Source organism: Ambystoma mexicanum, chromosome 10, assembly GCF_040938575.1.
Source record: "Ambystoma mexicanum isolate Mex_15411 chromosome 10, UKY_AmexF1_1, whole genome shotgun sequence".
Classification (NCBI taxonomy): domain Eukaryota; kingdom Metazoa; phylum Chordata; class Amphibia; order Caudata; family Ambystomatidae; genus Ambystoma; species Ambystoma mexicanum.
In genome coordinates, this window is record NC_090932.1 from 1595267130 (window position 1) to 1595280757 (window position 13628).

Sequence of the window (13628 nt, forward strand, 5' to 3'; positions counted from 1 at the left end):
GACTGTGATGAATGCCAGTGTTTGATGTTGAAGGCCTTGCGGGAGCGAAAGAAGAAGCTGTAGGTAGGTAGGGTTTCCAATCCCCGAAAGTCGAAATCCGCTGGGCTTTTGACTGACGATTCGAGGGGCGACTCTCCGCATAGTCGGCGTAAGTCCAGGTGATCTCGGTCCTGGAGTGGATCCTGCCATTCCTCTGCCTCTTCGAGGCACTCGCGAAAGCACAGTCACCGATTGCCTTCCTCGTCCGAGGACTCCGCCAGACAGCGGGTAGCTTGTCCTACCAAGCATTCCTCTCCTGTGGAATGGGACGCATTTCGTAAGGAAATGATGGCGATTTTCGAGTCGCAGTGCTCCGTTCCGTCCGCGCCTTCGAGAGAAGCCGGCAAAGAACGCGCTAGGGCCACCGTTCGCACACCTTCGGGCTAGGACGGTCGGCTCGATCACAGGGAACCTTAGAGGTCCCGGTCGGACAAGGTGGATCGCTCTAGCCATGCCCGCTCCAGGTCCCGGTCCTCAACGCCCTCGAGACCAGTAGAGCTTGTGAGGTCTCCTAAGAAGACATCAACGCCATCGGATCCATGTCCGACGAGGGACTCTCTCGAGGCCCCGACTCCCGCCATCGTCGCCGATGTCGTCTAAGGACACGCTCTGGGCACCGCCCTCGAGGCCTGTCCAAGCCATCGGCGCCACGCTCGACGTTGACGCCGATTTTGTCGATTCCCTCAACGCCTTTTATGGAGGCTTTAACAGAGGTACCCTGTGCATCGGTGGAAACTCTGAGGAAGGCCCTGAAGTCAGTAGGCCTGTATTTGAGCCTTTTTCTGTGCCCTCATCCAGGGATTTATTCCAGCCTCTGGATTACATCTCTTGAGGTGGATGAAGGGTCTGAGGAAGGTTTGGTTCCTGATGAGGTTCCTGATGACCTGTTATCTGGTCATAGCCAGTTGGAAGACCTGCGTCAGTCTTTGCACGACACCAGTGGTCTTGATACCTCCCCAGAGGTTGTGTTTGGCAGGCCTGAGCCTGGTACGCATGCTGAATGTTTGTACAGGCGACTCATGTCAAGGGTGACGGAGTACTTGGGGTGGTCTGCACCACCAGTGGATTTTCTGCAGGATGACCTGACAGATATCCTTGACCAAGGTCCGCCCACTGACCCGGTGCTGCCATTTCATATGGCTTTACAGAGAATGGTGGCGGCGGCTTGGACTGCTCCGGAAAGTCTCCCGGCAGTGAGCAAGTCGCTGCCGAAAAAATACCGTCGAGCCAGTAGCGACCCCTACGCACCCCACTCCGGAGAGTTTGGTGGTGCAGGCGGCTACGGTCCCAGAAAAGCAGGCGTCGTACCCTACCATTCCTCCTGATAGGGACGACAAACGTTTTGATGGCTTGGCAAAGAAAGTGTTTTCTTCAGGGGATATGGCTTTACAGGCAGCCAACTCCGTGTGTGCTTTAGCACGTTTCACTCACACTCTTTGGAATTTTGTGTCTTTGGCGGCTGAACATATTCCCGAAGGGGAGGAACGGGATGGTTTTCTTGCCCTTGTTCAGGATGGCAAGGATGCCATGTGTGAATCTGTTCAGTCGGGTCTGGACATGGCAGACTGTGTCATCCGGTCCATGGCGGCGAGCACCGTGATGCGCAGATTTGCGTGGTTGCGGAAGTCCGGGTCTACTCCTGACATACAAGCTCGACTTCTCAACATGCCCTTTGATGGTGAAAATCTTTTTGGCATCAAGGCTGACGAGAGCCTTGAGAGGTTGCAGACCTCCAAAGCTGCAGCGAAGTCGTTGAGCGCTGCAGTTCGCCAACCTCTCCCTTTTCGTCCTAGGGAACAGCAATGGAGGGGAGGCTCCTTTCGATACTACTCTTCCTTTGGTAGATTGAGGGGAGCTGCAAGTCAAAGGGGCCACCGTAGGAGTACCAGAGGTGGAAAACAGGGTACTCGAGGTGCCAAGGCCCCTCGGGCAGTTGCCTCTTTGCCCTCAGCCACTGCCGCTTCAGCTCAGTCATGAGGCCATGTCCCATGGTTCACCGGTTGGGGGAAGGCTGGCGCAGCATCTTGTTGAATGGCGTGCCATTACTTCAGATGTGTGGGTTCTGGAGATCAAAGCCCACGGCTACTGTCTTCCTTTCCGGCAGAGGCCTCACGACAATCCACCAGGGAATCTCTCTTTGAAGAGTCTGTATCCGCTCCTTGCGCAGGAAATCAAATCCCTGCTGGAGAAAGGCGCCATAGAACTGGTGCCTGTAGCGGAGAGGAACAAGGGATGGTATTCCCCATATTTTTTGATCCCGAAAAAGACGGGGGATTGAGACCCATCATGGACCTGCGGGGTTTGAACAAGCTCCTCAGGAAGGACAAGTTCAAGATGGTTACTCTCTCTCAAGTCCTCCAGGCCCTTCAACTTCAGGACTGGTTGGTGTCTCTAGACCTCAAGGACGCTTACTTTCATGTGCCGATTCATCCCAAGCACAAGAAGTACCTGTGGTTTGCGGTTGGCGACTCGCATTTTCAGTTTCGGGTCCTGCCGTTCAGATTTACCTCTGCCCGAGGGTCTTCACCAAGCTTGTGGTTGTGGTGGCAGCGTATCTCAGGAAAGGGGGGGGATTGACATTACTCCTACCTGGGCGATTGGTTGATCAGGGCGCGCTCTCCCGAGCAAGTCCTGGATCATCTGTCAATCACCTGCCACTCCTGTAACGCTCACCTGGTATCCACAGGACGTCATGCAGCCTGTTCTGACCTCTTACGACCTCGAACCCTTCCCTGGAAGCTATTCGACTGGAGACTGGGCCTGAAACACAGGATTGGTAGAGTTTAACTCCCTATTGTCTCTGTGTGCTTGAACCCCTTCTTCCCCGGGGTCCAACCCTTCCCTTTGATCCACAGCTCACCTTGTTTTCTTGGATAGTGTGCGCTCCATCCTGCTTTCAGCACAGGGTTGCGTTGATTGATGTGCTCGTTGCTGCCTAGTTACTTCACTGGCAAGAGTCCTACAGGTAAGTATGAGTCCTTTGAACAGTTCTCTTACTTCGTTCCTTTCCTTCCTTAGATGATGGCCGGCGTCCAGGGATGGCGGCGTGCTGCTGAGATGAGTAGCGTTGAAGGTGAGTGAGAGCGTGATGCACCCCTTTCGTATTTGCATTGAACTGAGTTCTTTTTCTGTTTTTTTTAGATGCCGCAACGTTTTCAGCGTGGATGTCGGTTATGAAGAACAAATGCGGTGGGTAAGCGCGGTATGCGGCGCCTCTAGATGTTTCCACACTAACCTGGAGTGTCTTTTCCCTCTTGCAGATGGATGAGAAGTTCCGGAGATAGAGTGGCTGGGATTCAGGTAAGTGTTTGAAGCTTGTACAGTATTTAAAAATAAGCGAAGATTTGCAGAATGCTCACTAATGCCTTTTTTCTGTTCTTTTCCCTTTTCCTCAGGAAGTGGCGTGCCGGGATGGGAATGACACCGCCGAAGATGCCCGCAGAACAGAAGGATCGATGAATGATGGGCAGAAGCGCCTCAAGGTAAGGCTTTTCCTAACGGTGTTCTTGTTCTTGCAGGAGCTGAGCGCAGAAGAAAAATGCAGGCCTACTGGAGACCGATCCGAACACGGTGAGTGTCATGCTACATGTGCAGAAAACACAAAGCATGTTTCTCAGCCTGGGTGTGGCTTAAATAGTCTCTGGGTATCCCAGGTGTCTCTGGGCTGAACCACACCCAAAAGACTAGACCGCACATGCAGTTCTGGCAACCAAAATATGTGGGGGCATCCATCTTGTCCCCAACAATGCACTACAAGTCCAATCCCCAATGTTATCCTATGGGAGTGAGTGAGTCTGGTGCCACAAGCGCCAAGTCTGACTCCAAGTGGGTCTTTGGAGGGATGGAGAGGCCCTTGAGGGCCTTGTAGGTGATCGTGGCATGGCTCCGCCTGTCATCTTAGAGGGCTGGGGACATGAGGGGCAGGAATCATGACAACTCCCTTCACAAGCTGGGCTTCTCCCTCAACTTAAAGAAGTCAACCTTGACACCTACCCAGCGGCTCCAGTACGTCGGAGCAGTGTTCGACACATCCCTGGGGCAGTGTTCGCCTCCCCAGGTGAGGGCTCATCACATTCTGCAGATGGTGCACAAGTTTCGACATGCCCAGAGTCTCCCGGGGTTCAAGTTCAAGTTCTTGAGGTTGCTCGGGCCTCATGGCATCCTGCATTCTTCTGGTGCCAGAGGCCAGGTTGCGGATGAGATCTCTGCAATGGGCTCTCAAGCTGCAGTGGTCGCAGTCCTCCAGCAGGATGTCAGACCCCGTTCAGGTGCCGCCCTCGGTGCCCAGGATCTTCTGTGGTGGGCCGTCGAAGGCAATCTGATGAAGGGGGCTCCATTTTGGCTACCCTGTACGGAGGCGACGATCGTGATGAACGCATCCCTCACAGGATGGGGAGCTCATGCCAACGAGTTGACAGTCAGCGGTCGTTGGTCCCTGGAGTTCAGACTCCATATCAATCTGTTGGCGTCCAGGGCCGTCAGGCTAGCCCTGAAGGCTTTTCTGCCGTCTGTGCGAGGGAAGAATGTCCTGATTCTGACAGACAATACAGTGGCCATGCACTACCTCAACAAAAAGGGGGGCAGGGTCTCTCCCTCTGTGCAGAGAGGTGATGCAGCTCTGGTTCTGGGCCATCCAGCAGGAAATGTCGATCTTGGCAGTTCATCTGGCCGGAGACGAAAACATGGCGGCGGACGCTCTGAGCAGGCAGAGCACAGCCTCTCACGGGTGGGAGCTGGCTCAGGAGATTCTCCTGGAGATCTTCGCCCTTTGGGGGACCCCACAAGTGGATCTCTTCGCCGCCAGTGTCAACCGGAAGATTCCAAGAGGAGCCTTAGGGGACGCGTTCGTAGTGGAGTGGTCCTTCCAACTGCTGTATGCGTTTTCTCCAGTCCCCGTCATTCCGCAAGTGCTGCGGAGGTTACGGAGGTTCGGTTCCCGGATGATCCTCATTGCTTCGGCATGGGCCAGGAGAACGTGGTACCCGGACCGTCTGGACATGTTCATCTGCCCTCCATGCCTTCTTCCCTAGCGAGACAATCTGCTCTAACGGGAGGGGGGGGGGGTCAGGTTCTCCATCCAAACGTCAAGTCCCTCATTCTTCATGCTTGGCTTCTGAAAGGTTGAGGTTTAAGGATTGGGACCTCCCTGAAGACGTGATGGAGGTGTTGCTTTTAGCCAGAAGGCCCGCAACACAGTCCCTGTACCGTTGCCGTTGGAGAAAGTTCTGCGACTGGTGCAGGGTTAAGAATGTGGATCCTTTTTCATGTGCCATTCCTGTGGTTATCTTTTTTGCTTTCATTAGCCCACAAGGGCCTGCAAGTGGGTACCATTACAAGTTACCTGGCCGCGCTGTCCATATTTAGCGCTCGTCGGAGGAGTGTTTTTATTTTAAGATTCCTTTGATTTCCCAGTTTCTGAAAGGGCTCACTAATGTGTTCCCACCGTCACCTTTCCTGGTGCCCGGTTGGGATTTGAACTTGGTTCTAAAATTCCTCATGGGAGGTCCGCTTGAGCCTGTACAGTCTTGCCCTTTGAGACTGTTGACCTTTAAAACTGTACTTTTAGTTGCGGTTCCTTCCGCTCGCAGAGTGAGTGAGTTGTAGGCACTATCCGCTAAGCCACACTTCACGGTGTTCCATAAGGACAGGGTTGTCCTTAGGGTTTGTCCTCCTTTTCGTCCGAAGGTTGTGTCGGAATTTAATTTAAGTCAGAAGGTCATTCTTCCGGCGTTCTATCCTCCTCCGCATCCTGGTAAGGAAGAGGAGAGGCTCCATAGGTTGGATCCTAGGAGAGCGTTAAGCTTCTACATCTCACACATGTCCCGGGTCAGAGTGGACGATCAGCTCTTTGTAGGATACGCTGGAAGGCGTTTGGGTCAAGCTGTTACTAAGCAGAATTTATCCACATGGATTATCTTGTCTATCTCGGAATGCTACCGTCTGGCGGGTAAGGACCCTCCGGTAGGCTTGAGGGCACATTCTAGTAGGGGTGTGGCTGCCTCCACTGCTCTGCAGAGGGGTGTTCCCATTCGTAACCTTTGTGAAGCAGCCACATGGGCCTCTGTCCATACTTTTGTCAAACACTACTTCTTGGATACTGTCCATGGGCAAGATTTGGCCTTTGGTAAGGCAGTCCTCTATTCTGCAATTTGATTGGGCATTCTAAAATTCTAAATTCTTTTCCCACCTCCATACGTTGGTACTGCTTTGGGAATCTGTCATAGATGTGGAATACATCGGAGGAACCACTCCCTTCGAAGACCGAGTTACTTTCTTACCTGGTAACGTTCTTTTAATGGGATCTTCCGACGACATATTCCACATCGCTCCCTCCCTACCTGCCCCTCAAGAATTTCGTATGCGATTGCAGCTTTCGATTCCGCAAGGCTTCCTGTAGTCATTCTGGCAGAAGATTGGTGGCACACGTTCTGGGAAAAAACTACAACTGAGGCTACGGGCTTCGTGCATCCTACTTATAACATTCGGTGACGTCGCCTCGACGGAGGCCCTCGAGGACAGCGTATCGACGCAGGGCGCAGACGACGAAACCTTTCCGAAGCAGCACAGCTGTGATGATTACCTGCCATAGATGTGTAATGCGTCGTCAAACTTCCCATCGAAAGAACGTTACCAGGTAAGAAAGTTCAACTGTTGCCTTACAAGAAGACTTTGTTTTGCTATCCTGACCTAAGTAATTAGTTGGAAGAAAAGAGTGCTATGTCGATAATTGTGATAGATACTGGAGAGAATACTTTTCTTAAGCTTTTGACTTGAGAAAAAAAAGATGTTGTGAAACATATTAAATACTTAAAAGTGGAAGAAGAGTGTTATCGAAAGACAGTTGCCTTAACCAAAAGGAAAGCCGGAAGAATCGCAAATACTTTGTTTAGAAAACAAGTGTTCATGAAAATACAAAGCCCTGTTCGGAATCAGCACTGGTCTTTGAGTATTTCTGCATTGAGCCAGTGGAAAGGAACACAACTCGGGTCACAAGGAATACTCTTTGGAACGTATATGTTTGATCTTTTACACTGGGGTGTTGAATTGAAGATTGCCAATTGTATTATTTTGTTTGTGTTAGTGTGAGGGTCAGAAGCGTTTGGACACTAGGTCATTCTTCTTTAGTTTAGTTTGCCAGGTAGGGACATTCTTGTTAGGATAGGCAAAGATAGGAGCTTATCTCAGCTTTTGTTTAATAAAAATGGCAAATTCTGAGAAAACTGTACGTTTGTGTTTGCCTCATATTTCTAACTCCTCACAGCAGACTAATGTATTATCATAATACATGTAATACAGCCAAAGCAGAAAGTATTAGGATGAAGAAGAGCCCCGAAGACATGAGGTTGATTCACTGTGCTAGTACTGGTATGAGGTGGCCCTGAGGAGGCACGAAGATCAAGCTGTCAAAAGAAACAAAGGACTTTGACAATCCGCCAGGGCAGCACTGACAACCATGTATAAGAAGAGACAGTGAACTAAAGAAATTGTCAAGCCCAGCAGGAATGGGCAACAGGTGTGGAAACCATCTGCAAGAGTTTCGAATTCTGTCAACGGAGCGTAGGACGCTGGAAAATCGCTAAGGGGATCTCCATGGGTCCAGCTGGAGCAGACCAGAGCAAGAAGCAAGAAAGGAGAGCTGAACAGTGCAGCAGAGTGCGAAACCACCACGGTGCTGCAGAAGCAGAGGAGATAAGCCAGATGAGCTGAAGAGACGGACCCCAGTCCCAGGAAGGCCTTGTGGCATACCGAGATCGAGATAGGTACGAGCGACCTGGAGGAGATACAGGGGTGGTAGAGAGGAAGGCTTGAGTGGTTCTCCCCTGGCCCAGTAGTAAGAGGCCAACTATTTGGAAGAGTGACTCAAGCATCTGAGGAGACCTTCCTTGTTGCAGTGGCAGCGATTAGACCACTGAAACCCAGTGAAGGATTTGTGACTTTGATAATACCGAGAGAGAGTGGCAAAATAAATGTCAAGTTGAAAGGTACAGAAAAGAAATCTCAAACACCAGGAGAAGGGGAGTCGTTCTCTTGGTGAATAAACTGAAGCCCTTTGGATATACTCAAGAGATGCAAGGAGTAAGTAGTCATTCTCCTTGGCTTTTTTGTGAACTATATTGGGTGAGTGTGTGGACCAATACCAGGAGAAAGGAGTCGTTCTCCTAGCCACAAGGTTAAGTAGTAAAAATGTTTGGTTGGAACCACAAGCCAGGGGAAAAGAGTCATTCCCCCTGGCATCCTTTTTTTTGTGCAAGAGAACATTTTGGGAACCTTACCCGAATACCAGGAGAAGGGAGTCCTTCTCCTGGAGAAGGAATTTTTTTGTTGGATTATTCTTTAGTTATAGTTTAAGGATAGAGGTAGGTTGTGACACAGGATGGGGGAGTTTGATTTTGAATGACATTCTGACAGACCCTCTAGTATTAGTTGGAGGCAGGGAAACCCCTCTTAGAAGGTAGGAACAGTGAGGGTTTCATTGTATGACAAAGGTTTATAGCAACCACCATGCCACCTTTGTGTCCGCGTCCTTCTTCAACACCCTTACACTTGTCACACTGTTTATTCCTCCCTTGTCTCTTTTGATCCACCGTCTCAGCTTCCTTTTTTCTCTTCTTTTTGCAGTCTTGAAGTAATCTAACTCTCCTTCTACTGTCAGATTTCTAACACTGCGTATTCCTTCGTTTCTATCTATATAATATTCGTAAAGCCCACCGTTTTCTGTCCTTTCAAGCTACTAAGCTTCTTATCTCTTTGCTAACCTTCTCATGTCCTGACCATTACTCTGCACTTATGGTTGGTCTCCCAGCATTCTCTCTGGCTTCTTTCCACTCTATTTGTAACTCTTCTGTTGGCTTTCTATTTAATCTCTCTCCCTGTGGGATTCTGTTTCTATGGTACTTGCCTCTCTTCACTGCCTCTGCCCTCCTTTGACTCTTGGTTACTGTTTAATTTCCCTAGTTTTCAAGTGCATTCAAGGCTTTTCCCCAACTATTGTCTAGCCCCTATTTACCCTCTATATTACACCTGCTCTCTTCACTCTCTCACTTTTGTCCCTAGTTGTCCTCCTGCAGGCTTGAGCAACTCTGTCTCATAGTATAAGATTTGCAAAAAGTAACTGGTTGCTAGGTGGGCCATGCAGGTATGGACCATGGGAATGGCACGCCCCATCCGCCACAAACAGTTACAACAAGCAAGTTAATGTCTTGGCCAACATGCGCTCCCAATATATAATATTGTATATCCAGTGACTACAGAAAAAATAGTGGTTACACCATTTAGACCTTTTTTATTATTATTGGTGTGTTCTACATTAAAGTGACATCACAGCCAACATGTGTTTTGAACTAAATGTTTTGAATCCTGGAGCATTTTATGTACTACCAATGTTTTGAATCATGGTCCATTTTAGGTATTATAAATGTTTTCAATCTAGCTGCCTTTTAGATACTACTAATGTTTTCAATATGGCATTCCACGTGGTCGCCCATTGAGGATGTGCTGAGCCTATTCAACTCAGCCTATACATGTAACTGACTCGCATATTGGATGCATGTAAATAGTAGATTTGCAGCTTCACCCAACTTTGGATCAGATTTATTTCTTGTTTAATAGAACAAGTTCCCCCAGCGGGTGTTCAAGCATTTGGAAATTTGATCAGCATTGGGACCGACTGATTATAGTGCATTTAAAAGCATTACATTAGCCTTGAAAAGAACCTGCATAGGTGAATACACGTGTTGGCTGTGATCTCACTTTTAATGTAGAAGCACCAGTAATAATGAAAGATTTCTAAAACGTTTAACCACCAGTTTTTCTGTTGTCACCTGTTATACAATATTCTATATTGGGAGCACATATTGTCCAGGACATTAATTTGCTTGTCTAGAGTTCCCTGTGCTCCATCATGATGCCTCTCTTTCAACCCCTGAACATTGTAATCATTTACCTCCTCCCCCTCCTCCTCATTGGATCTTCTCCCTCTTTTTCCTCTTTTTTGCTCCCATCTTAAGGAGCACTTGCTTATTGGATGTTTATCGATGTTTATCTGAAAAAATTTAGTTTATAACTTTTTCTTGTGTATTATTTTGTTCAGCACTTTGGCAAAGGCACTTTATGAGCTTCATAAAATGCAAAAAAAATTAAATGTTTCTTCTACCCACTTTGATTGCATTCTTTTTCTTGTCCAGGCAGTAGAGCATTGCTAAAGATTAGATTCTGTGGCTCTATCCATAAGTTGCCAAAAGCACTGGTGCTGCTTTTCCATACGCCACAAAATTGATAATAAGCTCTGCGTGCGAGATTGTTGTATTCATCCATTCACAGCCTTTGTTTAAACCTTTGCCGTTTTATTTTTTATTAAGGATATTTTCTTGTTTTATATGCAGGTGAAGCAGATTGTGGGGGACGCTGTCCTCAAAACCTTGGACCAGGTGGTTGCAGAAGTCCTAGAGGTAGGTTGCAAGCTGCTTTTGAAATGGGGTAACGATCTCATCTGAAAGGCAGAGTTAAGCAGAGGGTGCTATTCTCTCAATCCATCCAAATTCAGTCTGATCAGACCCTTCTTAGCCAAGTCTGCACATGCTTCTTTAAGACCGTAGAACAAATGACTTGGTACAGCTTCTCTGAAACCAACATGTCTGTAATGCTCTTTCCACACTGGTTGGGGATATCCAGCATTCAAAGTGGGTCCAAAAGAAGCTGACACTTCAGAAAGTGTAGAATTGGGGCCAAATGCTTGCGTGCGTGTGCCCGCTCACTGTCCCTGCCCAGTAGAGAATACATCAGCAGCCACCACACCCAGTTCCTGTTTTCTCCACCTAGCTTATCTATTTGTGGGCATTTCTTCAAATTGTCACTGCTATCAATTTAACTGCATGTTACCTTTTATTTTCTAATTGCATGTGCCTTATAAGGTTAGAGTTCCATTTTTGGGGGTTCTGCTGTTCCATTTTACAGGACCCTTAAACCTTTTGTTTTTTTCCTTTGGCATTTGCCATGTTATCAGCAGCCCAAATGTCTGGTAGGACCGGCATGCTTTTTAAGCAGCCATTTTGTACATTGAGATAGATAGATAGTTAGGTATATATATATATATCTATATATATATATATATCCAAACCAAAATTACAATGCTACCTGCCTACTGTACACCCTTTAGATTTTTGTGTAGAGTAGGCAGGTAGCATTTGTAATTTTGGTTTGGCTTCACCTGGAGTTCGCTCGATTTTGCCGCATTAGTAGCCCAAAGTACCTGTATGGTAGCCATTGTAGTACTAAAATATTTTCTACGTTTTCCTCTCTTCCGTTTTGTTTTAGGATGTCCCTTTGTTTGGGGAAACCATGCGTTAAGTCCGAAATGGCTATTGTGCAAACATAGCTTCACTCTGAGCCCAACCATGCACCCTCTGTAGTGGTTCGGACTGGTCCCTTGCCCTAGACAGGCCAATACACAACTGTGTAGATGGACATAGCTGCTGTTTTCCGGGGCTAGCATAATTGGCAGAGGACTGACATTTGCCAGCCCATGTGTTAATGGGTATCTAGGGGAGAAGCTGACAATTCTTTCAAGTCGGTGGGGATTTTTTAGGTTTACTTGCCTGCTTGCCACAAACCTGTGATGCAGGATTTTTAGAATTATGTTGGCCCCTGTGTGTTCTGTTCCTTATCTCCGGTTTCTTCTTTTGGCTGTTGTGCTGGACGTCCTTCTGGGCTGTCCCTCGTTTGCCTTCTCGTCCTCACTGGATGTGCTAGATGTATTGTGCTGGCCCACTTTCTGGGCAGTTTTTCTGCCGTCTTCCTGTCTTCTTCTTCTGTTCATTGCGCCTCGAGATAGGAACCCTCTGAGCCATCTAAATCCACTTGGTTTGGTTCCTATGCCTTCTGTGTGCTATCTCCATTGTTTTCACTGCTGGCTGGTAGGTCTGGTAAGATGGGTTTCATTAAAGGTCAGGTGGACAGATTGAGAGGCCACCTTATTCTGGTGAACAGGGAAAGTCACTAATATCTAGCCAAACTCTATTGAAGGTAGTGTGACTGAGCAGTAGTAAGGCTTAGGAGAGTTCCAGAATAGTGAAGGGTTTAGTTAAGCACACACTGATCACTCTGAATAATAAAAGGCAAGCAGAATGTAATACAGCTATATTTATTTAGGCCTTGAACACCCATTTTCGATTAAAAATCACAGTTCCTATTCCAATAAACATACACTATTATTGCATACACATTATTTTTTGTGGTGCTCTGGCTCCAGAGCACTAAGACTTTACTTTTAAACACAGTACGGTCAGCAATAGAACACTGTAATTTAGCAATGTAAGGGAAGAAAACGACATGGTAAGTAATAAACCCATTTGAGGACTAATAGGTACAATAAAAAGGAGTTAAAACACAATACACAGCCTTATAATTTAAGATTTGGGACCTAATGCCCTAAGAGTCAGACTTCTCAATTAAACCCTTCGTAGGAGGCTGAGTCTTTAAAGTATGCTGAACACTTATTGGCAAAGCCAACAGGCCATTTGTTAGTTAAGAACAGTAGAAGTAAAGTTCTCAAGAGGGCCTCTCCCAATCCCACCACTTGGGATTACCTAGGGAGTATCCTTGACCAGAACCCCAGCGATTACTGTCACACAAGGGAGTGGGAGGTCAAGGACTTTACTCCAGTTAACCCCTCTGAAGGTGAGGGTGAGGGTGGGGGTTGGGGGTGGCGGCTCACCCCCTGTACTCAGATTCGCTCAGGGACCACGTCAGAGACTCCTGAATTGTCTGGGCTCTCATGGTTCGTCTTAATTCTGTTGGAGGCGTCTAAAAGTCACTGGTGCAGAGGTTACTTTTGGCGTCGGGATTTAGGTCTGGCTATTTGGTGGTCCTGGGCTTGCTGGATGACTCTGGCACAATCACAATGTTGATGACCTCAGAGGACCTCCAGGGCACAACGCAGTTTGAAAACAGTGATGGCCACCATGATCAAATGGCTGAAGTCAAACCTTGTGGCGGAAACAAAGAAGCTGGTCCTGCAAAGACCCTCTTCGTGCTGGAGTGCTTCAACTGCAGGGGGAGACCTCTTGTTAAACAAGTTTATGGTCTGCAGAGTCTGAAGTCCAAACTCTGGACAAAGACTGATGCAACGAGATAGCTTAGGAGGAAGCTGGTCAGCCAACAGGATGGTTCTGGAACACTTCCGAAAAGGCTTCCAAGGATAGGATCCACAAACAAGGTTGTCACCGGTTGTTAGGAAAGTTTATTTAATTGTTTTGTGTTCCTGCTTTCTTTCCATAGACTTCTATGAGGCACCCTTTCTTTTTTTCTTTGTTTGCACTCCTGACGTGACTTTGTAGAGGTAGGAAAAGGTGCCTGCTTCTCTTCCTTTTGTCTTTTGGCTCATTCTTATGGGGGAAACTGATCAGTCACTAAGATTGTCAGTACTGAGGGACTATGTCTCTCTTAGTGGAATTCTTGTACTTTTACAACTGCACACATCACCTTAATGTGAAGTGCGGTTATGAAACTTTGTATCTGCATAACTTTTTATGCAATGGCTTTTTGGTTACACTTACAATGTGTCTAGGATGGGCTGATGGCAGCAGATCATT

General features: G+C 47.7%; 1 protein-coding gene across 2 annotated transcripts in view; it reads left to right on the forward strand.

Moving 5' to 3' along the window:
• PI4KA (phosphatidylinositol 4-kinase alpha) overlaps positions 1–13628 on the forward strand; it is a 2470135-nt gene that overhangs the window by 239244 nt on the left and 2217263 nt on the right. For both annotated transcript variants that reach the window (XM_069619956.1, XM_069619957.1), the window contains exon 9: positions 10422–10487. In XM_069619956.1, the coding sequence (XP_069476057.1) occupies positions 10422–10487 (66 nt within the window). The remainder of the gene's footprint in view (positions 1–10421; positions 10488–13628) is intronic.